General features: G+C 33.6%; 3 protein-coding genes across 6 annotated transcripts; 2 read left to right on the top strand and 1 right to left on the bottom strand.

Moving 5' to 3' along the window:
* The first annotated feature begins 588 nt into the window (after positions 1 to 588).
* On the top strand, positions 589 to 6,119 carry LOC107420798 (uncharacterized protein At2g24330). Of its 2 annotated transcripts, XM_016029853.4 has the most exons (6): positions 589 to 1,149; positions 1,582 to 1,888; positions 2,098 to 2,242; positions 3,743 to 3,852; positions 4,977 to 5,394; positions 5,593 to 6,119. In XM_016029853.4, the coding sequence occupies exons 2-6, from the start codon at positions 1,622 to 1,624 to the stop codon at positions 5,904 to 5,906; spliced, it is 1,254 nt and encodes a 417-aa protein (XP_015885339.3). In that variant the 5' UTR covers positions 589 to 1,149; positions 1,582 to 1,621; the 3' UTR covers positions 5,907 to 6,119. The 2 variants fall into 2 exon arrangements, with proteins under 2 accessions (XP_015885339.3, XP_060673606.1); XM_060817623.1 differs by lacking the exon at positions 589 to 1,149 and having other exon boundaries at positions 1,168 to 1,888.
* A 2,103-nt stretch (positions 6,120 to 8,222) lies between these two features.
* LOC107420799 (ubiquitin carboxyl-terminal hydrolase 26) lies at positions 8,223 to 20,451 on the top strand. Of its 3 annotated transcripts, XM_048475918.2 has the most exons (17): positions 8,223 to 8,551; positions 9,492 to 9,589; positions 9,688 to 10,284; positions 10,769 to 11,024; positions 11,125 to 11,873; positions 11,995 to 12,103; positions 13,499 to 13,677; positions 13,949 to 14,233; positions 14,308 to 14,515; positions 14,668 to 14,703; positions 14,910 to 14,981; positions 15,243 to 15,473; positions 16,153 to 16,416; positions 16,980 to 17,121; positions 17,855 to 18,052; positions 18,410 to 18,573; positions 20,054 to 20,451. In XM_048475918.2, the coding sequence occupies exons 2-15, from the start codon at positions 9,510 to 9,512 to the stop codon at positions 17,947 to 17,949; spliced, it is 3,303 nt and encodes a 1,100-aa protein (XP_048331875.1). In that variant the 5' UTR covers positions 8,223 to 8,551; positions 9,492 to 9,509; the 3' UTR covers positions 17,950 to 18,052; positions 18,410 to 18,573; positions 20,054 to 20,451. The 3 variants fall into 3 exon arrangements, with proteins under 3 accessions (XP_048331875.1, XP_048331874.1, XP_015885340.2); XM_048475917.2 differs by lacking the exon at positions 18,410 to 18,573; XM_016029854.4 differs by lacking the exons at positions 14,668 to 14,703; positions 18,410 to 18,573 and having other exon boundaries at positions 8,224 to 8,551.
* A 487-nt stretch (positions 20,452 to 20,938) lies between these two features.
* Positions 20,939 to 22,080, bottom strand: LOC107420800 (guanine nucleotide-binding protein subunit gamma 1). The gene is made up of 4 exons (XM_016029859.4): positions 21,611 to 22,080; positions 21,433 to 21,485; positions 21,302 to 21,346; positions 20,939 to 21,211 (listed from the first exon to the last, which is right to left on the bottom strand). Exons 1-4 carry the CDS (start codon positions 21,830 to 21,832, stop codon positions 21,130 to 21,132), a joined length of 402 nt encoding a protein of 133 aa, XP_015885345.2. The 5' UTR covers positions 21,833 to 22,080; the 3' UTR covers positions 20,939 to 21,129.
* Between the last annotated feature and the right edge of the window lie 255 nt (positions 22,081 to 22,335).

Here is a 22,335-nt window from a genome sequence, read left to right on the forward strand (position 1 = left end):
GACTGTTTGTTTAACTTTCAAATGGAAGGGGAAATTTGAGGGAAAATGGTGGAGAAATTCTCACTCGTGTCATATTTCTGTTACATAGGATGGCTTTGAGTGCCATCAATAATTGTTTGACAAAATTGTGACCCCATTTTACATTTTTTTCAAGAGAGCCATTGGTTTTAGAAAGAAAATTAGAAGAGATAATAGAATACGAACACAGAGGCAAAGTCAAAGGGACAATGACCCCTTAACGCGCAAGTTTTCTACATCCAAAAAGTAAGATGATTTTGAGGTGGAAAAAGAGAAAAAAGAGTGGAAACTAAGAAAGTGGATTACGAATGCAAGTGATTCTGTACTTGATGCGAAAACCTGAATAGTGGGATATTCTTTTCTTTTCCTCCTTCTTTAGGTAAAGTGAAAACGGAAACGTACATAACAGTGTACAAAGCGATAAAATTTATGTTTGTTTCTCTGTTTAACTTTTCCTAAAAAGATAGAATCGTTTCTTTACATCAAAACCCAAAAAAAAAAATATTATTAAAGCATGATTCAAATTGCAAAATTGGCGAGAATATTAAAAATAAAAACATAATAATAATAATAATAATACAAAAATGTAGACAATTTAATGAAATTGGACGCGGTAACAACGAAGCAAACACAAGGGCGGGGGTTCATGAATTTTGTCAATCAACACCCCCGAAAAAACGAAAAAAAGAAGAAGAAAGAAATGAAAAAGCGGTTGGGGAGGACGTGAAGTTCAAAGAACGTCGCGGCGTGTGTTACGTTTGCTTTGCGTGTGTTTTGGGAGTAAACAAGCCCCCAAAAACCCCAAATTCGAAGCCAAACCCTCACTTTTTCGTTTTCCTCTTCACCGTTTCTGATTTTTTTTTTTTTTCCCTCTTTCTCTATCTAGAATATACTCTCACTCCTCTTTTCTGGTATTCTCAAAACCAATCGAGCTCTGTTTGTTTCTGCTGTTGCGTTGTCCCAACGGACTCCGTTTTCTATTTTCATCATTGCTTTCTTCTTCTCTCTCGCTCTCTCTGTGTCTCTGACTGAGATCCGAAAGGTGGAGTAGAAGAACAAGAAGAGGGGGATTGATTTGATTGAAACATCTAAGATCGGCCATATTTTTCTTTTTTCTTCTCCTTCTTAAAGGTCGTTATTTTTACACTTTCGCTTTCTATTTTCGTTTTCTTTAGACCTACTTAGATCTGTTATTTTCGCAGCCCTTTTATTTCTCTGTCTCTTTTCTCCGACGATTTCTGCTTGCGGGTGTTTTTGTTTTTGTCTTCTTTCTTATTTGTAATCTCTTAGAGATTCTTCCGTACAGTGCATGGTAGATTGGTTTTAAATTTTTTATTTTTTTTCCAATATATTGGGAATTGATTGTCAATCGGTCATTTTGGAAACTTTAAGTCATGTGGTATCGTATGGAAACGTAGAGATTGCTGGTAAATTGTGTGGAATTATAGGCATGGCGAATTATTGGCGAGAGGAAGAGAGCTATTTTGTATGTTTGTTTATGGAGTGTCGAATTCTCATCTTGCTGTTAAAATTATGGTTTTTCTTTGCTTGTGTATATTTTAGGTTGAGAGCGAGAGAGAGAGAGAGAGAGAGAGAGAGAGAAATGGTCGATGACAAAGGCTTTGGGGATGGTGATAAGAAAGACAGTGCAACAGCAGCTACTACTTCTACTGTGGTTGCCAAGAAGAAGCGCAAGGGATTCATATCTCGAATTTGGAATGGGATCTTCAGATTACATGGTGATGACTTTGAGAAGCGGCTTCAGTACATTTCTAAGGAAGAAGCCACTGTTCTAGCAAGATTGAAGAACAGGTCCCAAACATGGAGGCGTACGATTAGGCAATTTCTTGTACTTTCTGTCATTTTTGAGGTACCCTTTATTTTCCTTTTTCTATTCCCTTGTATAATTATAATTCTGTGGAAAGCGTTGCGAACTGTTAGCGTAACTTTCTTGGATGGGTTAAGAAATGCCTGTTAGCATTGGTAAAATTGAACTGATGCTAGTATTTTGCACCTTGTTTTTTGTTTTAGCTTCATTTATTCCTTAGGGATTTTACTGAAAGTTGCTTCCATTTTCAGATTGTCGCAGTGGGTTATGCTATCATGACAACAAGATCAACAGACTTGAATTGGAAGACGAGAGCATTTCGGGTTTTGCCAATGTTTCTTTTGCCTGCTTTATCTTCTCTTGCTTATTCGACAGCTGTAAGCTTCATTAGGATGTGTAAGTGTTTCAATCCAATAGCTGAACTTGTAATGATATATGCTTATATTTTCATGTTCAAGTTGCAGTTCCAGTTGATCTATTTCTCCTTGCTCTCCTTCTTTTTCCTTCTTTTATCTTTATATGGCTGAGTGCTTTTGTTTTGAGTCTATTTTTTGTTTTGAATCTATTTACATGTTATTTTAGTCACCGGATCAGTTTTTTCATGCTGTGTTGGAGGAATTTTCCGAGCTTGATTTTATTTTTGTGTTTCCGTATTCTGCTTGAAAAACTTAAGCTCATCCCTGTTGTTGTTGTTTTTATTTTTTTATTTTTTATTTCTCTATTCAAAACGATGCTTTTAAGAACAGAGGAAAAATATCGTGGAGGAAACATATGAAATACCCATTTTCCTCTTTTCAAGTCAGGTTTAGGAAGTTCAAGATAAATATTTTCAAATAATTGGAAATTAAATGTCTTGGAGAGTGGTGCACACTTTCACAATGTTGATAGGAAAAAATAGCAAAAGATCAATAGGGTCGGTTATTTTCTGGCTGTGTTGTAGAAATTCTTGGAGTTTGATTTTATTCTTGTGGTTCCTTATTCTGCATGAGAAATTTAAAATCATCACTATATATATATATATATATTTTTTTTTTTTTTCTTTTTCCTTCCTTTCTATGCAAATACAGGAAATATGACCATGCTTTTAGGGCAGAAGAAAATTTGTATTAGGTAAAGATATGTGAAATACCCACTTTCCTCTTTTCAAGTCAGGTGGAAGAAGTTGAATAAATATTTTCAAATAATTGGAAACTAAGTTTCTTGGAAGAGTGCATACTTCATGCCAGTGTTAATAGGAAAAAAATAGCCAAAGATCAATATTTTCGTGATTTCCTCGAGAGTTCTTAGTGCTCTTATGTTTTGATCGTTGTTGATGCCCTTTTAACTTAGTTTCTATCAAGTCGTTCTTGAACAACAGTAAAAATTTGTGGTTGTACTAGTTCTTAGACTATTGATCATAATTAAGTGTCTTTTTTTTTTTTTTTTTTCCCTCTCTTTTTGGGGATCTTGTGCTTTTGATTTCGGTTCTTGTCCATATTCTAGGAAGTGCACTTCACACACAATGACCTAACGGCTAGGGTTTAGGTGTCTAGAACTTAGTCATGGATGATAGGTTTGCTAGATGGATTAACTTGTAAGGTTTACTTTTTTGGTTTTTCACCTTTCTAAATCTTAAATTGCATTCTGATTGATTATATTTGGATTATTGGTTTATTTTTGGAGATTTTTTATTGATTTATTGAGAAACAATTTGAATGAAAAAGTTTAACCTTGCTAAAGTAGAAATTTGTTTTCATTTCTAGCATTGTAGATTGTGGAGGGGCCAACTTATCTTTATTCCCTTCCGTAATAATTTGTCTCCCAGCCCTTCAACCTGTTGTTGTAGGTGTCTCATAATATTCATATTGCAAATTTAATTGTGTTTTTTGATATAAATTGTATTACTCAACTATTTAGGTGATCGCAAAGACCAAAAAACTCTGGAAAGGCTAAGGGCTGAAAGGCAAGCAAAAATTGATGAGCTAAAAGAAAAAACGAATTATTACAGCACTCAACAGCTTATTCAGGTATTGTTGATAACAAGTCATGTTTTTTAAGTCCATTAATTATACTAATCTATGTCTCATTGCTTAACATAGAACTTTTGCATTCTGTTGATTGTCATATCTTATTATATGAAAGATTGATGCATGGTCTTGATGCATCATATATCTTTTTTGTTTTTCTTTTAGTTTATAGTTATATTCAAAAGTTTAAGCTAGCCCCAACTATTTAGAAAATAGACGAAGTCATTCCAATAAACATTTAGCATACAACCATTTGTTGAATGGGATTAGACTGGATGGACTGGACTATTTCAAGTCTTGTCCAGTCAAATTATGTTATACATAAAATTGTCCACCCCAATCCAGTGCTGTTATCCAATCCTGTCCCGTTCAACAAAATGCCTGCCCAACAAAGGATTCACTACATTTTGGTTATGACTTGGTTGTGATAAAGTTTTAGATAACCCTTCATAAAAAATAAAAAATAAAAAACATAATTCCAACCTTCAATTGTTTCATTAAATAGTAATAAAATTCTGATGAAATGATTTTTTGTTCGGGATTACTCCTTATAGTGAAATAAAGGAAGTACTATGAATGCTGTTATAAAAAGTGAAGGTTTTGAGAAATTGAAGTGTCTGCAGAAGATAGATTTTTTTAGGATTTAATTAGAATTGATAACTGGTATGTTAATGATTTTATATGTTGACCCCAAAACAGCTTCTTCTTTTTTTAAATACAAAAGTAGATATACTTCAAGTTGACCTTCTTGTTCAATTCGTTTGTTTTTTTTTCTTTACAGCCTTGCCTTGACTCCATTATGTATTTCTTATCATTAGATCATTTTTCTTGGATATGTATTAATTATTAAAAAAGGGGCTGGAGATTTTTAAACACAGGCTCCTGTTATACCTTTTTTTTTTTGGGTAAATATTGTACCTAGGTGTTGCTATAAACAATGGATGATTATTTCCACACGAGCTCTCCCCTGAGAGAAAATACCTAAATGTTGCTATAAACAATAGATGATTGTTTCCACACAAGCTCTCCCCTGAGAGAAAATAGTGCATCTTGCAATTGCATGATGTTAAACAGAAAGTTGTATGTTGCCGTTTTTTGTACTTAGGTTAAGCTCTTTTGTGCAGAGATATGACACTGACCCAGCAGCAAAGGCAGCTGCTGCAACCGTCCTAGCATCTAAGTTGGGTGCAGATTCAGGTCTGAAAGTGTTTGTGGGAGATGAGCCAAAGGTTGATGTCCCAATAGCGAAGAGCAATGATGTTGAAGTTGTTCAACCAGGTGGACTTCGAAACAGGAAACAACAGCACACATCCAGTAGTGCAGGGAGTACTCCCTTGCATCATTCAAATGAAGGGACACCTCATTCTTTGGGGAGTGAGGGTCCTCAGACTCCTGAGCATAACCAATTGGCTGTCAATCATTATCCTCAAGGATCTTCCACCCAGGACGGAGGATGGATTGCTCGTATTGCAGCATTACTTGTCGGTGAGGATCCGACACAGTCATATGCACTCATATGTGGAAACTGCCACATGCACAATGGTGAGTAATCTGGGTTCAACATCCTTGTTATACATTATCTGTGTAGAAAGTCTAAGAAAGTTCCGACTTGCAGTAACATGATTATCTGCTGACATTCAGCTGTTTGAAACTTTCATTTCTTGTGGTGGGTGTGAAGGGAAAGAACTCACTTTTTTTTTTTTTAATTATTATTGTTTTTTTATTTTCTTCTCTGCACAGGGCTTGTTAGGAAGGAAGATTTCCCATACATCACTTACTATTGCCCACATTGCAATGCCCTAAACAGACCTAAACAATCTGAAGAGCATATGTCCGGTTCTAGCACCCCTAACTCAGGCTCCTTCAGAGCAGGGGGCAATGGTGATCAAGCCCCTAACTCAGGCTCAGTGAGAGCAGAGGGCAATGGTGATCCAACGAACAGCCCTAGTGGATCTGCAAGTGATAGTGTACTTACAGGAAACAGCTCTGCAGAAGCTGGTAAAGAGATTCATGAAGTAACTGAAGGGCCTGTATCGGCGGATTTAGATAGTTGAGAAGCAGACTCTGTGTCGGTGTGGAGCTTATAGTGTGCCGGATGGAATTTTATGGGTTTGCTTCATGCTTGTTTGTACAACAAGATGTTGAGACTCATCACTTTTGTGCTTTATACATAGATTACAAGGCTTGTTGTTTTACTCTGTACATTTGTTTGAATATTCAATTTTATCATCTTATTAATGGCCAATTTGTTGGGTCATTGAGTTTCACTTGCCAGCTATTTGAATTTTGAAATTTCAATCTGTGTTGATAAGGTTTTGTAGTAACCTCTTTGATCCAAATTGATGAAGGGGAGTTTTCTATTTGGAGTTGAGGACAATCATACCCCATATCGTTCTCTTTGTGCAACATTGAATTTGAGGGCCTAGAGCCTAGCTAGTTTTTGGTAAAATGGAAATGCTCTTTGACCCAAATTGATGAGGGGGAGTTTTCTATTTGGAGTTGAGGACAATCATACCCCATATTGTTTTCTTTGTGCAACATTGAATTTGAGGGCCTACCAAGCTAGTCTTTGTCAACATTTGCTGAGAAGTAGCTTCTTTGTCAAAATATGCCTTAGGTCCTCTTCAATTTCTTGCCCAAAACATTGTATGACTTTGAAATTAGCTTTGATCCATTAGGCATATGAACGTAAATTGCCACAATTTGATCGTCATTATCATCTTCCTTTTCATCATAACTGTGCGGTAGAATGCCTAATAATATATGATTGGTATTTGCAATTTCATTTTTATTAAATTGCTAAGCAAAAAGGTAAATTACATTTGAAATTTAATTAGCATGTCCAATACAGAATAAGTTTTCCCTGATTTAGAAAAGAGAACTTTTATTATTATTATTATTATTATTATTTTTCGAATGCGGAATTTTATTGATGTGGTTATTGCTTTTGCAAGTAATATAACCGAACAAAAAATTATATAATTTGTTACCATCAATTTAAAATTGATAGTGATGTATTGCTATAAAATCACTAATTATAAATATCAAAATATCGATAAAACGACAACGAAGTGTTAATATTTCTTTTGCTGTCACATAAATGTGAGAATGCATTGAAACTAAAATTTGGTAAGCAATCTCAGCGCACAACATTGCTCTCTATATTTATTACCTTTTTATAACAAAATAAGATTTAAAAGTTTTATTTAAATGGATAGAAAAGTATAATTTTATTTTTAAATTTTTTTAAAAATAATTTAAAATAAAATTTTTAATTTTCTGTCTCGCGTGGAAAATATTCCAGAAAATTGGCTCTCCAAAAAAATATATATATATATTTACAAAATTATGGAGGACAAATTTCGTTTATACCTTATTAGTTTTGTCATTATTTCACTTAGATTTTAATATATTATAGATAATGTTAAATATTTAATAATTTATTATGTTGATGTGTGTGTAACGAACTCTATTCTTATAACCCTTATCTGTAAAGATTGTTATGGCTGTAATTGTGTATATATTCTTGATTTTTGTTCAATAATATAAGAGCTTTTCCGATACTACTTGTGCTTTGTTAGATTTCATGTTTTTCAAAAGAATAATATTATTTGTGAACAATTACTCATAAAACTTACATATTATATAATAATTTAAATAATTTTTATTAAACGCTTTATTATTAAAATTTTAGTATAAAAATAAAAAAAATAAATATTTTAATAAAAAAGTATCGTAAAAATTAATAATCGCCATCAATAATAACAAATGACAATATTCTTTTAAAAAAAATTCCACCTCTTTGTAGTTTTATTTATCTATTAAAACAATCTTATTTATCATTTTTTATCAAATAATTTTAATAGTTAAATATAAAAAATAAATTAAAAATAAAATTTTTATAATTGAATAACATTATAAATATATAATTTTAATTGTAAATTATTAATATTTATTAGTAAATATCTATAAAAATAGATTAGGTAAATTTGTTTTGATAGATTTAAAAAATAAAAAAATAAATCATAATTTCTTAAAATATAAAATATAAATAAAATAATAACAAAGTATATATAAATGAAATTTTTTCCATAACAAATATTGTAATTTTTAACATTTAGTAAGTATAAAGAAAAAAAATATAAATATAAATATATATATATATATATATATAAAAGAAAGAGAATAAAAAGAGCGTGGCGAGTTAAAAAATAAAAAATAAAAAATAAAAAAAATGTGGAGACTGTAGAGGGTCTGACTCCATGTTTGACGACTTCGGGCCTCCTCTTCATCATCTCGGTTAAAAAACTAAAACCCATTAATATCAAATATGTAATTTTTTTATTTATTTTTATTTATTTTCTATCAAAAGTTGTGTCCCTCTGTCTGTCTCTCTGACTCTGACCACACTTCTCTCTCTCTTCTCTCCTCCCTTTTCCCTCCCTAACTCTCTCTCTCTCTGACCTTTCCCTTCATTTCCGATCATTACAAAAATCCCTATATTGCTATATATATATATATATATATATGTATAATATCTATACGAACATACACATAGGAATTGTATAATGTAATTGTTGAAATACTTGTGACAACAAGTTCTTATATCTATATATTTCTTTTTTTTTTCTTTCTTTCTTGGTTTTGATCTTATTCTTCCCCATCTTCCAAGCTCTCGTTTTGCTTCTTCCTTCCTCAGGTATCGCTTTTGACACTATCCATTTTGTTTTTGTTTTTTTGTTTGTTTGTTTGTTTGTTTTTTTTTTTTTTTGTGATTTTTTTAATAGCCTGTACGGAATATCAATTGTTGTAATTCCTTATTTTGATTTGAGTTTCTAGGGTTTTGCTTCGTTGTTTATTTATTTATTTATATTAAGTAGCTTTCTTTTTGAATGTTTTTATTTTGGGGGGTGTGGGTGGAGGGGTTTTTGTTGTTGTTTAGTGTTAATTGCTTAGTTTTCTTTGAAGGAACAAAAGAGAAGAGAAAAAAGAAGTTGGGCAATGTGTTTTGTCATGGTTGTAGCAGCGCCGCTTTTGTATATTTAGTTTCCCAGAATTTTTTTTTTTTTTTTTGGGTGGATGGACATGATTTGCACGTTGGCATTTTTGTCTGTTCTCCATTCAGTATTCAGTATCAAATGCTGTTTGGAATTCCGAGTTATTGGTATTTTTGTTTTCTCCATCTACTATACTCTTCGAGGTTGAAATTTATGGGTGCTCTTTTATATCTATTTTTCGTTCTTGTCATTTATGCAAAACTTCATGCTACCTTATATTTTGTTTCTCCTCAGGATCACTACATTTTTTTTTTTGCCCTTAGGTCAATGGAATAAACAAAGAACTGGAAGTTATTCATTAAACAAAGAACTGGAAGTTATTCATTCTTTCCTTGACATAGATATTTGATGTGGGTTACTTTTAGTGAAACAATCTAGCAGACCTAAATGAATATTGTTTAACAATATAAATAGAGTTAAAAAAATAAATAACAAATGGAAATTAGGTATAAATTAGTTTCAACAATTTTGATCCTTTGGTCTTGGAGATTAAGAATTTTAATTCATTGCTATTTGATATGTTCAATTTTCTTTTACATTTATTGCCCTTGAAATCTGGATATTCATTCTGGCACTCTGCAGGGTCAGTTGGTTGTTAAAATGAGCCGACCAACTACACGTGGTAAAAATAAAAGACACAAACAAGGCGATAACGGTGACACCACTTCTGAAATATTGAGGTATATCTGTTTTTTGTTTTCTGTGATTTAGTAACCTTTCTTGCTTGCTATGCATGGTCTGTATTTGTTAATTTATCTTTTATTTTGTTTTTCTGTAGGAAAATCCATACAACCGGTGACATAACCAATGATGATATTAATATGCTTTATAAAATCTGTAAGCCTGTTTGTCAAGGATGCCGTGTGAATACTAAAGATAATCCAAATTGCTTTTGTGGGTTAACTCCACCTCCCAGTGGAAGCCGGAAAGCGGGCTTATGGCAGAAAACATCAGATATTATACAATCTCTTGGCCCAGATCCAGGAAAGGATCTTCGAGATTCTGCTGACTCTCCTGCAGGTCTTACAAATTTAGGTGCAACATGCTATGCAAATAGCATACTCCAGTTATTGTACATGAATAAATCTTTTCGTGGAGGTATCTTTTCTGTTGAACCAGATCTTTTGAAACAGCAGCCAGTTTTGGATCAGCTTGCTCGCCTTTTTGCACAGTTGCATGCTAGTAAAATGGCTTTTATAGACTCATCTCCTTTTGTAAAAACCCTGGAGCTAGATAATGGAGTTCAACAGGATAGCCATGAGTTTTTGACATTGCTTCTTTCTTTGCTTGAGCATTGCCTGAGCCATTCTAAAGTTTCAAAGGCAAGGACTATTGTCCAAGATCTTTTCCGTGGAAGTGTGTCTAATGTGACGACGTAAGTTTGCATCCAGTAACAGTCTAATATTTAGTGTGTTGCACTAGTAGTTTCAATAGTATTCTTGTTATAATCTTTCTTTTTTTTTTTTTTTTTTTTTTTTTTTTTTTTTCTTTCGTTTTTTTCCCCCGGATATTGGATTCTTGGTGCTGTCAAAGTTGATATATGAAACAAAGGTTTTTTTTTTTTGTTTTCTGTGAATCCCTTTTTTATTTTTAATTTTAATTTTTTATTTTTTAAGTGGAGAGAGTGAAGCAAAAGTAGGATAGGAGATTGTTACTTGTCATCAGTTACATTTAATGTTTCAAATTTTGCTTTGCAATCAAGTGTCAACTTATTGAAAATGTCTATGTTTCTTGTCAAAGTAACTCTTAGAACATGCTTTCAGCTAATCTGAATGTCAGCGTTTGTTATCCTATTTTTAATTGGATGTCTGCATGATGAATGGTGTATACACTAATTTTATTTTATGACTGTTATATAGGTGCTCTCGATGTGGAAAAGATTCTGAAGCTTCTTCAAACATGGAAGACTTTTATGAGCTGGAGCTGAATGTAAAGGGCTTGAAAAGTTTAGATGAGAGTTTAGACGATTATCTTAGTGTGGAAGAGCTTCATGGAGATAATCAATATTTCTGTGAGTCATGTAAAACTAGAGTTGATGCTACCAGGAGCATCAAGCTTCGCACATTGCCACCTGTACTTAATTTTCAGCTCAAGCGTTGTGTGTTCCTTCCAAAGGTACTATCAACTTGTATTTTCTAGGTTCCATATTATGTTGTGTGTGTGAGTATTGTATTTATCTAATATTTTTTATTTGTGCATTAATTTGTGTCAGTAGACTACTACAAAGAAGAAAATTACTTCTGCATTTTGTTTCCCTGGAGAACTAGATATGAGGAGGAGATTGTCTGAGCCTTCTCAAGTTGAATCAATCTATGACTTGTCAGCTGTTCTGATTCACAAGGGAACTGCTGTGAATAGTGGCCATTACATAGCTCATATTAAGGATGAGAATACAGGGCAGTGGTGGGAATTTGACGATGAGCATGTTTCAAACTTAGGTTTTCAGCCATTTGGAGAAGGGTCTTCAAGTCCAACTTCAAAACCTGATAGACCTGAGTCAAATATTATCCCATCATGCATAGAAGCAATTGGTGTTGTTGCCAATGGAGATCATACAGATGCTGTTCAGCAACACCTTTCAGAACCTAGTACCTGTAGCCATGTAGAGATATTTTCTTCCAGTGATGCATATATGTTGATGTATCATATCAGAGGTTCCAGAAAAGATGATGCCAAAGGAAATTTAGTATGTGTTAATAAGAAAATAGAAGGTGATGTGGTTTCCTTACATGATGTTTCTCTACCTTCTCATCTTGAAGAAGAGTTGAAAAATTTTAATGAATCGTATGTTGATGCTTGCCAAAAATACACATTGAAGAAAGAAATGGAGTTGAAACGTATCACAGAAAGAAGACAGGAAGTACGATCAGTTTTGTCTGAAGCTCCTGTTCGATCACTTGAAGATCCTTTTTATTGGATTTTGGCAGATTGGCTTCGTCAGTGGGCTGACAATGTTACTCCACCGTAAGAAAAAAGTTTGTTAACGTCAATGTTAGCTTCCCTTGGCAACTATACTATCTTGGCTACTGGTTTTTAATTTATTTTCTCCTTTTTTGCAATTGGTTTACATAGTATTTACCTGCAGTGTTCTTGACAACACTTCCATCCAATGCCCGCATGGAAAAGTACCAGTGTCAAAGGTTACCTCCATGAAACGGTTGTCAGCTAAAGCTTGGACTATGTTATTCTCTAAGGTACGTATTCATGTAATATGTATTGACTTTGCTTAACTTTGTCTCATGCTTTATTTGTCTTTGGACATTAACTTTGTTGCAGATTTTAATTAAATTTCTTGAGGGTTTAAACTATTTTCACAGAAGTATTTTACTGGAAATTTTTTATTATCCTATCCTGTTGCTTTAATGTATGCCATTTGATTTCATTATGTTGAATGTTGTGAAATATTAGACCTCTAGGTTAGGAGCTGTTATTATGATAGTACCTGTTAACTTTATTGAAAGGGAATAGCAAACTAAGACATTTGTATTCATTTTCATATGGAGTTAGATGATGGGAAATCGCTCAAGAAAAGTTTGTAAGAGACGCAGATGTAAATAACTTAGGTAATTTTAGAGGAAAAGCATTTTTCTGAATTGAAAAGTTAACAGAAGTTACAGAAATATTAGAGTTTTAAGTAATTTCAGAATGGAAAAGCATTTTTCTGAACTGAAAAGTTAACAGAAGTTACAGAACAATTAGAGTTACGATGATAATCTTTACCTAAAGGATTTCACCTTGAAGATGTTGGTATTAATTGAAAAATAAACTTTTCATTGTTGCTAGATGTTGTCTATTGGAGTTATTTTCTAGTTGAATCCTTTGAATATAATATCTGATGGTGAGACATTTGCTAAATTTCAATTAAAATGTGCTTCTGCTTTTGATGTTCAACCCCAGATTGTTAGAGAAGATGAATAGTGTGTTATCCTGTATGTGTATATGAAAGGTTGGAGACTATAAATTGGAGTTCTGATTATTTTTTAAGTAGAATGGACTGGAATACTGTATTAAGAGGAAATTTGATATTGCCAGATGCTTATATTTTTCAGTTGCTGGGAGACACTTGATGGATGTTGGCAGTTCTTTTAAACTGCCTTCCTTGCTTGGTGTGTGCAATTTTTTATTTATTTTATTTTTTATTTATTTTGGTTGATTCTGATGCTGGTCAAAATGTACTACGTTAGTCTGATATTTTTCTTGAATGCTTACTGTGAATCGATGACCTGCAAAGTTGGCACAATAGTGTACTCTTTCTCTTTGTTTGTGTTTAAGTAGCTGAGGAATGCAAGAAAGGGTGCCGTTTATGGAGAGAAGGTGGATACATTTCTCGATGTTTTTGATGCATGTCTCAAAATGTTATCTGAAATGTTCTTTGACAATCCTTCTGTCAGTTTTATACGTTTCTGTGTTGTAGATTATTTTCCGTATAATTAAATGATTTTCCTTTCCGGGATTGGCCAACCTTATGTGTGTCCATGTTTTTATCTGGTAAATGAGTTGTTTATGTTATTTCCTTTTTACTATGCATGTATGCTGTCAAAATCACTAATGATTTTCTTAAGAAAAAACTTAAATGCTTGTGATTTCAGTATAATGGGGGTCCGGAACTTTCCAATAGTGACTACTGTGTAGATTGCCTTATCGATGGAGCCCGCAATTTGGTCTCTGCTGATAGCTATAGGGATCGCAGAACAGTAATGAAACAAGTTGCTGAAGATGCACTTGCAGGGAGGTCTCAAGATGGGACCTATAATGTTTCTAAGGCATGGTATGATAAATACTTTTATTGCTCTAAACTCTCCAACATTTCCCCACATCCTTGTGCTGGGAATTTGTTGATTGTTTTACTCTTTCCTTTATATGAACCAATAATAAAGCCGGTTCATCTTCATTGAACCTTTTTGGATTGTCTTATCCTCATATCTGTTTCCATCTGTTATTAAATTTCAAATGTAAATGTGTTCACCTTCATTCTTTAAAAATTGGAATGATAGCATATTTCCAATGAACATTTGATGCTAATTAATTCATGTTTGTAGGTTGCAACAGTGGCTTAAAAGAAAAATACTTGATGCCCCAACTGAAGCTGATGCTGGGCCAACAGCTTCAATTAGGTGTCCTCATGGTGAACTTATGCCTGAGCAAGCTGTGGGAGCTAAGCGGTTGCTTGTTCCTGAGGCTCTGTGGCTCTTCCTTTATGAAGATGCTTTTGCTGTAAAACCCGATGATGATTTGGGTTGTTCAACTTTTCCTTCAGACTCTAGACAATGTTCCCTATGTAGCGATGAACTCTCTGAAGTGGCATGCATGGAGGATTCTCTAAGGTCAATTTAACATTCCTCATTAGTGCAGAGTTGATCCATGTATAATAGCTTGACTCCAATTATTCCTACTGCAGAATGGTCAGGCTCAAACAGCGCCAGAATCATGAGAAATTAGCTACTGGAAAGAGTTATCCGCTTTTTCGAGATTGCAAATATTACTTGGTACCTACTTCCTGGATTTTAAAGTGGAGAAACTATATTAATGCAACTGCCAAGAATGTTTCATCATCGGTGAAACCCGAAATGTTGGATAGCATCATTGGTTCACTGAAGTGTGAAAAGGTACTTGCTCATCTGTGGCACTTCTTTTATGTACATCTTGTTCTTGAATCTCTCGTAAAGATTCATTGGTGCTTTCCATGAATTTAATTCATTTAATGATGTTTAGTAATTGTTACTTGTCATTAGCTTAAATGAATTTGGATTGCATGCAGTTGTATGTTGAGTTTTGGGAAGTTAGCACTGGTGTTGTAAGATATCAAGACCTCTGTTTTTAACGTTGGTTTCAATACAAAAAAATGCGGACCACTGGTTCAAATCCTATACTGATGTATTAGAACTAAGCCAAAGATATGGGCATCGTTAGACCTATTCCATTACCTCTACAATGTTCAAGACTTTCTGCACTTCTCTCTTTATCTTGTAAGTATACTTATGTCATTATGTTTTCCTACAGCATTCACGACTGTTAGAAAGGCCTCCTGATCTGGTTTGCAAACGTGGTTCCATTTTCCAAAAGTCTTCTACTGTAAGTACAAGAAAGAAATCTATGTAGTCTGATGAAGTTGCAGCTAGTTTTGAGTTGAACACTATTTGCAGTCCTCTTAATCACTTATTGCTTTTATATTTATGTTGGTATCTCTGTTTGAAAATGACAATAATAGTTGTAGTATCAGGTGATTAATTTTAATTTTAAACAACCGTTCAGGAAGCAAATTTCGTCATCTATGCTTGTAATATTGTCCTGATGCCACAATTTTGCCCTTTATGTTTTCTCATGAATTTTCAGACAGATGGGTTGACAATTATTACTGAGTTTGATTGGAAATGCTTCTGTGAAGAATGGGATGGTGTCGAGGATAAAGGCATATCTGCTGAGATTGAGTTTAGTAATACTGGAGGAAGTAATTTTGTTGGATCCTCTGAAGACATACCAATTTCTGAGGAGGATATGGGTGCTCTTGATGAAGTTAATAATGAAGCTGAGTCTAGACAACTTCACATTAGGACTTGTCCAGAGGTATTGGAACTTTATTTATTTATTTAATGTTTAAAGCTTGTGCACATCAACCACTATTCATATTGATTATCTTTTGCCTTAGGACCTTTTGTTAGTAACGATGTTGAATTAAAAAACTATTTTGCTGATTTGTAATATTGGAAAATGCATTTTGTATAGATTTTGAAAAGAGATATCTAAGTTAAAAAATGTTAATATGATGTATATATATTACAAGAAGAAATGAAAAGAGAGATAGAGATAAAAGATTGTGGGTATCACTACCTCTTTCATACTTCTGAAGTTTGGAACTTGTTGGTCATGTCTGCATAATCTGCATTCTTCATGATGAACTGAGATGCCAGGAACATGTGGTGGATATTTTATATTTATACTATGAGGAGTGCAGAATTTCCCAAATAAATATAAGTTTGTTTGTTATTTATGTGTATCATTTATAGTCTGTTTGTTTGTTATCTATGTGTATTATTCATGTATGAGGATCTATGTTGGTTGATTTTTGTAACCCTGCTATGGTGAAGGTGGTATGACTCTTTTTTTTCTTTTTTCTTCTTCTTCTTTTTTTTTTTTTTTTTTTTTTTTTTCCCCTGTTGTGCTTATATATATAAATCCGTGAAAATTGTAAGAAAAACATTTTATTTAAATTTCTTCATCAAGCATGGTGTTTTAATTATGCTAGGTGTGTGAAGATTGCATTGGGGAACGAAAAAGCTTGGAGCTAATGCAGAAACTGAATTATTGTAATGAGGACATATATGTATATTTTGTACGTGGAAAGGAAGCTCCAAAATCAGTTTTAGAAGCATCTGAGACCACGTTTGATCCAGATCGTCGAGTTTCGAAACGTTCTCGGAAGACCAATTCTGGAAATCAAATGAGTCTAAAAGTTTCTGGTTCCACCTCAATATACCAGTTAAAGATGATGATTTGGGAATCCTTTGGGGTATGCTGCTTGAAGTAAATTCTTGTCTGCATACATACTTCAGGGTTTTTAATGCAAATATGGGCATGCATAAGTTTTGGATTTGAATGTGTTGTGTTTTATGACTTGTACTTTTATCTTACATAAATTGTTTTCTGAGATAGAAATTATCCCAGAAATGTTGAGCAAATGTTGGGTAATGCAATGAACATAAAAATATTTAGATTCATGGTACATTAATTTTATGTAAAATGGGTAACATATGCATCCCTTGTGGTATCTACTTCAATATGTTAGAATAGTTTATCAGATAGCTTCCTTCTATGCTACAGTTTTGGACCTTAGTGTGTTTTTCTTTTGTTTATTTTAAATTGGAATCTCTAGATTTCATCTGGGGCATTTTCTAGAGTAGAATTGCTCTCTTATCTCACAAATAGTATATATTTGAGTGACATATTAGGTCTTTGGATCTTATCTATGCCTCTTTTTAAGTTTCCTTCAAATGCCTTTACTTTTGAATTCACTTTGTGAAATGTGGTTCTCATGTATATTTAATATGCACTACAATGTTTTGATGTATGCAGATTGTTAAGGAAAATCAGATACTTCACAAAGGTACCCGGATAATCGATAAAGAATGTGCTACTCTTGCAGACATGAATATATTCCCTGGAGATACGCTTTGGGTGGTTGATTCTGAAATCCATGAGAATCGAGATATTGCTGGTAATTACTATTGGTGCTTGACAAGATAATATAAATAAATAGGACTTGTCTTCTACTCGTTGGTTTTTCCTAGCTGCATATTGTGGTGAAGAATTCCACTTCTCTAAAACCTATTATGTTGGACAGTTCTGCCTCTAGGGAACTGTGGGATTTACATTACAGGCTTCTGAAATAAAAGTGAAGGGCATAAATTATGTATTAATATATCCTCTTAAAATACTTCAAAGCTTTCAGATATGGAGAGATTTTTTGTTTGGCAATCAATAAACACCTCCATAATTTTGAAGTTGGTGATAAATCCATAATTCCCCCTTCCTTGTGTCTCAACAAAATTTACAATGGAATAAAAATGCTTTAAATACATGATACTACATGCTGCTCAAAAACGTATATAAAGTTTATTTATATGTATATTTTCTGCTTTGCTTGAAATAAAGAAGGTAAATCAATTGAAGACTAATGCAATAGCTCTAATTCATGTTTGTTTCAAACAAAATTATTTTTGCCCTTGAAAATAGTTTTAAGATTCTAATGAAATAGAGATAACAAAATAGAGTATTGACTATGACTTATATTTTTTAAAAAAATGAAAATCTTTAGTTCTGCGTAATTTGAGGTTGAAATTGTTCTATCAAAAGTTTTAATAAATTTTGGTTAGAGATATGATTTTTTATGCATTGATCGGTTGGGAAAATACAGCCATAATGGAAGTTTATATGGCAATGTTTCGCAGATGAGATTTCTGACCAAAAGATGGACATACAACATACCGAGGAAGGGTTTCGTGGAACACTTTTGACAGCGAATATGTCTTCTGAACCTGTTTAAGAAGCATTTTTTCACTAATTAAAATCTGCTTCTAACATCCAGGCTTATGTAGATAGTGTATAAACTTCAGTCTTCAACTGCATTGGCAACCTGTATTTTGGAGGTATGTGGCTATTGCATTATCTTACGTGTTTTTGTCTTCTTGTATTTTATATTTGTAAGTTCTAGGTTGGTCTTTATGCTTGACTTGTGCAATTAATTTTATGTATTTATTTATTTATTTTGGCCTTTAATCTATTCATAAGTTAGGTAAAGTTATGAGACTATTATATAATGTGATTAATTGTTGGTAATGTAGTAGAAAATCTAATGGATTGTATTTATGTATTCTTTTGATGTGGTATGTTAAATATTCACAATTTCGTTTCTAATGTCTAATATGGCTATAAATGTAAGAGCTGTTTAAAATATGAAAAGGAAAATTGTCTGATGACCACTTTGGATACTATTATGTTGTTAGGACACCATGGAAAGATTGCCTTTTATGGGGAAGAAGGCAAGTCCAGTACCTGATAGATTGGCTCGTAGTTATATAATTGTGTCTGCTGGTTTTGAAAAGACAGGCAGTCTTGAAAGAAAAATTAACTGCCACTTACCTTCTTCCTGATAGCTTAGTGGAATATGGTAAGAGTTGATGCAGTTAATATTCCGATGCATTGTTTGACTGTCAACTTTTAAGGTATCAGTCTGCCGTAGAAGTGGTTTATCATTATGGGCATTTTCTTGATGGTAAAATTGGTCATTGCCTGTGGATGATAGAGAAGTTATACATAGTGGATAGTCTTAATGGAATGTGCTTGTAATGCTATATAATTTGTCTTCTGAAAATAATTTAAGATTTTTTTTTTTTTTTTGGGGAGACATTTTTGTACATTTGTAAAAATTCCCAGAAAATTCATTCAAGTAGGATACTGTTCTAGATTGGACGTTAAGACATTGTGGAGGTTCTTTTTTCCTCTCCCTTTTCTAGTTGCAGTTAGATTGATTGCCTTCACTAGTTGTTGCTTGAACCACAGTTCTCAGTTGGATTGACTGCCTTCACTACTGTTGCTTGAACCACAGTTCTTAGTTGGATTGACTGCCTTCACTACTGTTGCTTGAACCACAGTTCTTTTGCTCTGTCTCTGGCACACGATTACAAAAGCTTATTATCAGTAAAATAGGTGAAGTCCATTTTAAAATTACACAAATGTCTTTCCTTTGGGGTTAAAAAAGTGGCAAACTATTGAACCTTCCAGAAGCCTCATTGTAAAATAACAAATAAAATTAAAAAAAATAAAAGGGTAAAGAAAACTGCTGTAAGATAAATGTCTATTTCCTTGCTTAGTGCCCTTGGATTTAGGTGAAATGTAATACCAAATGTAACTTCCGTATAGTTTTTTTGTAGAGAACATGAATTTACTGTTCAATGTATATTTTTGCAATTTGGTAACCTACCAATTAAATTTTCTGAGAGAATAAATACTAGATCTTTATGGTTATGTTCCTTTTTTCGTTTTCTTGTTTTCATGCACTTCATGTCCAAATAACTCTTGAGGATGTTAAAAGTTTTTTGTTGAAGTCATGCTTGGTGCACAAATCTTCTATCGGCATATATTCCTTCAGCTAATTTAATAGGATGTAATTTGTAGCTTGCTGAATGTGCAACTGCGCACTCACTCCAAAAATGAGGTGTGGTATAGCATTAAACATGTAGTATGACAGCTCAAACATCTCATCAATTCTTAGTTCCTAATGTTGTAGAGCCTGTTGATAGTTCACATTTCCATTTAGTTATTATTATTATTATTATTTTTATGGGATTTTGCTAATTCGGGGAGGGATGTATATATATATATATATATTTTCCCAGAGAACCATAAAGAAGTAATAACTTGTTATGAAAGCTTCCATTGTTGTTGCATCATAGTTTTAGGTAGTGACCTATAATGCATGTTCTTGAAATGTTGGCAAATCTATTTTCTAAAGCACTCAACGGTTTTATGTATGTACATCATGGTAACCGAAGATCAATTTCCTATTGCAGGGATTATATGCATTTGTATGCATGTACATTTTATTCTGCCAATTGCAATATTTACTCGGCGTTTCTTTTTGCTTGTAGGTAGAACTGGTTGCTGCTGTATCTAGTATTTTGAGCACTCTTCATTTTACAAGACTGGTTCAGTGTGTAATGTAGACCAACCCCACGGAGGCAAAATGCGATTTTGTGACGTTTTGGATTGCTATGATTAACTCATAGAGAAATGAGATGCATGTCTGTCCTGACATGTCAAAACTTTTGTTTTTTTATCCAACCATTTCAGGTCATGTTGCAGTTGATGGGGGTGTTATAGCTTACTCTTTTTTGTCTAACCATGTTTTTGTATCAGGGCAGTGGTATGTTGTAGATGTTTTTGAGAGTTCAATAGGTGATGCTTTGGCCTGATGACTTGCGTGGTTAATCAATGTACATTGTTACATGTATGAAATTTTACATCTCTCTCCCTCTTTCATATTTTATCGACAGGCTTCTAATGGAACACCTAAATGAGTTATCATGTTATCAATTTTGGCTCCATTTTGCACAGTTGAAGCTCTTGATAATATTTCTATGTTATATTCTTCTTGGTTGCTAGAGAAATGTTATGTCCTTTTGTAATGGTTTCCGTTGCCCATTCCGACTGGAAAGACTGGAAGGGCAAATGACAGGTTGGATGCTTTACAAACCCAATGGTTTTCATTTAGCGAATTGGATCATCATAAGCACTACAATATGAATCATCGATGGTTCCCTAAACGTTGTTAAATGTATTTTTCTTTTTTCTGTCTTTATATATATATGCTTTATTTCTTAGGGGAAATATTGTGGCAAAGGCAACTGAGCTAGAGGTTACCTTTTGAAGAAGGCAAATTATATTGTGTGTGATGGGCGGTTTATTTAGTTAATAAACAACACTACCAATGTATTCTTAGAAGACGATAAAGCGAATAGAAGAATCAAGGGCAATAACCAATATGAATTTCCTTGTGTGTCTTTTATGCATTTGCTCTTTAAGGCATTATAAGTACATTGGTTTAAGAATTCAAACCATGATGGTTAAATGAAAATACACCAATAAGCTCCTCTCCTCTTCTCTCTGTGTCTCTCTTGATTCTTTGCGTATTGAAATGGTAGAAATTTCGTGGGAAATTTTGGAGTTAGATCCAGCGTTTGTTGTTCCGGGAGTTATGGGATCCTCGGAACCAACGATCCCAACCCACATCTAGTGGTCCTTTAGTCCTGTGTTATATGCCAACAGTTGACCTATTTGTCAGCACCAAAATAATATTGACAACGTTAACAATACTAAGAATCGTAATTGAGTCTTACATTGGAAGTAGTGGATCCGGAACATTTCCAACGCTTGAGACAAGTCTGTAAAAGATGAAGAAAGATAAAGAGAATGATGGTGGTTTGGATTGTGAGGTGTAAAAACTAATGAAAGAGCTAAGTCTGCTTACTCTTTGCAGACAATGGAGGATACTCCCAAGGTTTCAAGTTGATTCAGTTCATCCTGCATCACATCCTCACTCTTATTTATCTTTCCTTTTCTTTTCCAGGAAAACCGACAGGCAAACAAAAAACAAACAGAGATAAAAAGAAAGAAACAAAGAAACCAAAGATAGAAAGAGAGAGGACCTGGATGATGTTGATCTGGTTTTGGAGATGAGAAATGGCAGCAGTCATCCTATGCTTCCCAAAGAAAGTGGGATATGTTGCGGCAGCTGCTTTTGCTTTATCTTCAGACTTGAGAGGAAGAGGCACTTCTTCATCTTCCCTCTTTGTTCCTCCTCCACTTCCCGGAGATGATGAGGAGGAGGAAGAAGATGGCTTTGATTGATTTTGATCATGATGTTCCATATCTTTTCAACACATTCACAGTCACAGACCCATCAAGCTGCTTTCAAAAACCCATATTTTCAGTTATGTCAAAAAAGAAGAGAGAGAGAGGGAGAGAGGTTGGAGGTTGGGGATGAGAAAGTGGACCTGGCTTGCCAACATGATTAAAAGCAGCAAGCAGTGGACCAAGTATTAAACAAATGATGAAAACCAAGTGCACCAAAGCGAAAGTACGTATTTTTTAAAATAAAACTGAGAGAGAGAGAGAGAGAGAGAGAGAAAAGTAGTCAGTCAAAAAAGACCACCAAAATGAATATAGGATTTTATGAGACTCAGACAGCCAGCCAGCCAATCACTATCAGCCTATGAGATCAAAACTTTGCAAAAGCATACCAAAGCACATACCTCCATTTCCATTTGCGTAATTGGTTTGAGTTCCCTTCTGTATCTCTATCCAAAAAAATATATATTACATATTTAACAAAAAATATACTTAATTATATTATATATAGAAAAAGAATGCC

This window comes from Ziziphus jujuba, chromosome 5 (genome assembly GCF_031755915.1).
Source record: "Ziziphus jujuba cultivar Dongzao chromosome 5, ASM3175591v1".
In the NCBI taxonomy this organism is placed as follows: Eukaryota; Viridiplantae; Streptophyta; class Magnoliopsida; order Rosales; family Rhamnaceae; genus Ziziphus; species Ziziphus jujuba.

Bases quoted from the DNA above. Each gene is read 5' to 3' on its own strand.
- LOC107420800 (XM_016029859.4), bottom strand. From the start codon at position 21,832: ATGGAACATCATGATCAAAATCAATCAAAGCCATCTTCTTCCTCCTCC. The intron at 21,486-21,610 runs GTCCTCTCTCTT...GATGTGATGCAG, and splicing joins ACCAGATCAACATCATCCAG to GATGAACTGAATCAACTTGA. The intron at 21,347-21,432 runs GTAAGCAGACTT...CATCTTTTACAG, and splicing joins TCCTCCATTGTCTGCAAAGA to ACTTGTCTCAAGCGTTGGAA.
- LOC107420798 (XM_060817623.1), top strand. From the start codon at position 1,469: ATGGCGAATTATTGGCGAGAGGAAGAGAGCTATTTTGTATGTTTGTTT. The intron at 3,853-4,976 runs GTATTGTTGATA...TCTTTTGTGCAG, and splicing joins GCACTCAACAGCTTATTCAG to AGATATGACACTGACCCAGC. The intron at 5,395-5,592 runs GTGAGTAATCTG...TTCTCTGCACAG, and splicing joins AAACTGCCACATGCACAATG to GGCTTGTTAGGAAGGAAGAT.
- LOC107420799 (XM_048475918.2), top strand. From the start codon at position 9,510: ATGAGCCGACCAACTACACGTGGTAAAAATAAAAGACACAAACAAGGC. The intron at 9,590-9,687 runs GTATATCTGTTT...GTTTTTCTGTAG, and splicing joins ACCACTTCTGAAATATTGAG to GAAAATCCATACAACCGGTG. The intron at 15,474-16,152 runs GTATTGGAACTT...TAATTATGCTAG, and splicing joins ACATTAGGACTTGTCCAGAG to GTGTGTGAAGATTGCATTGG.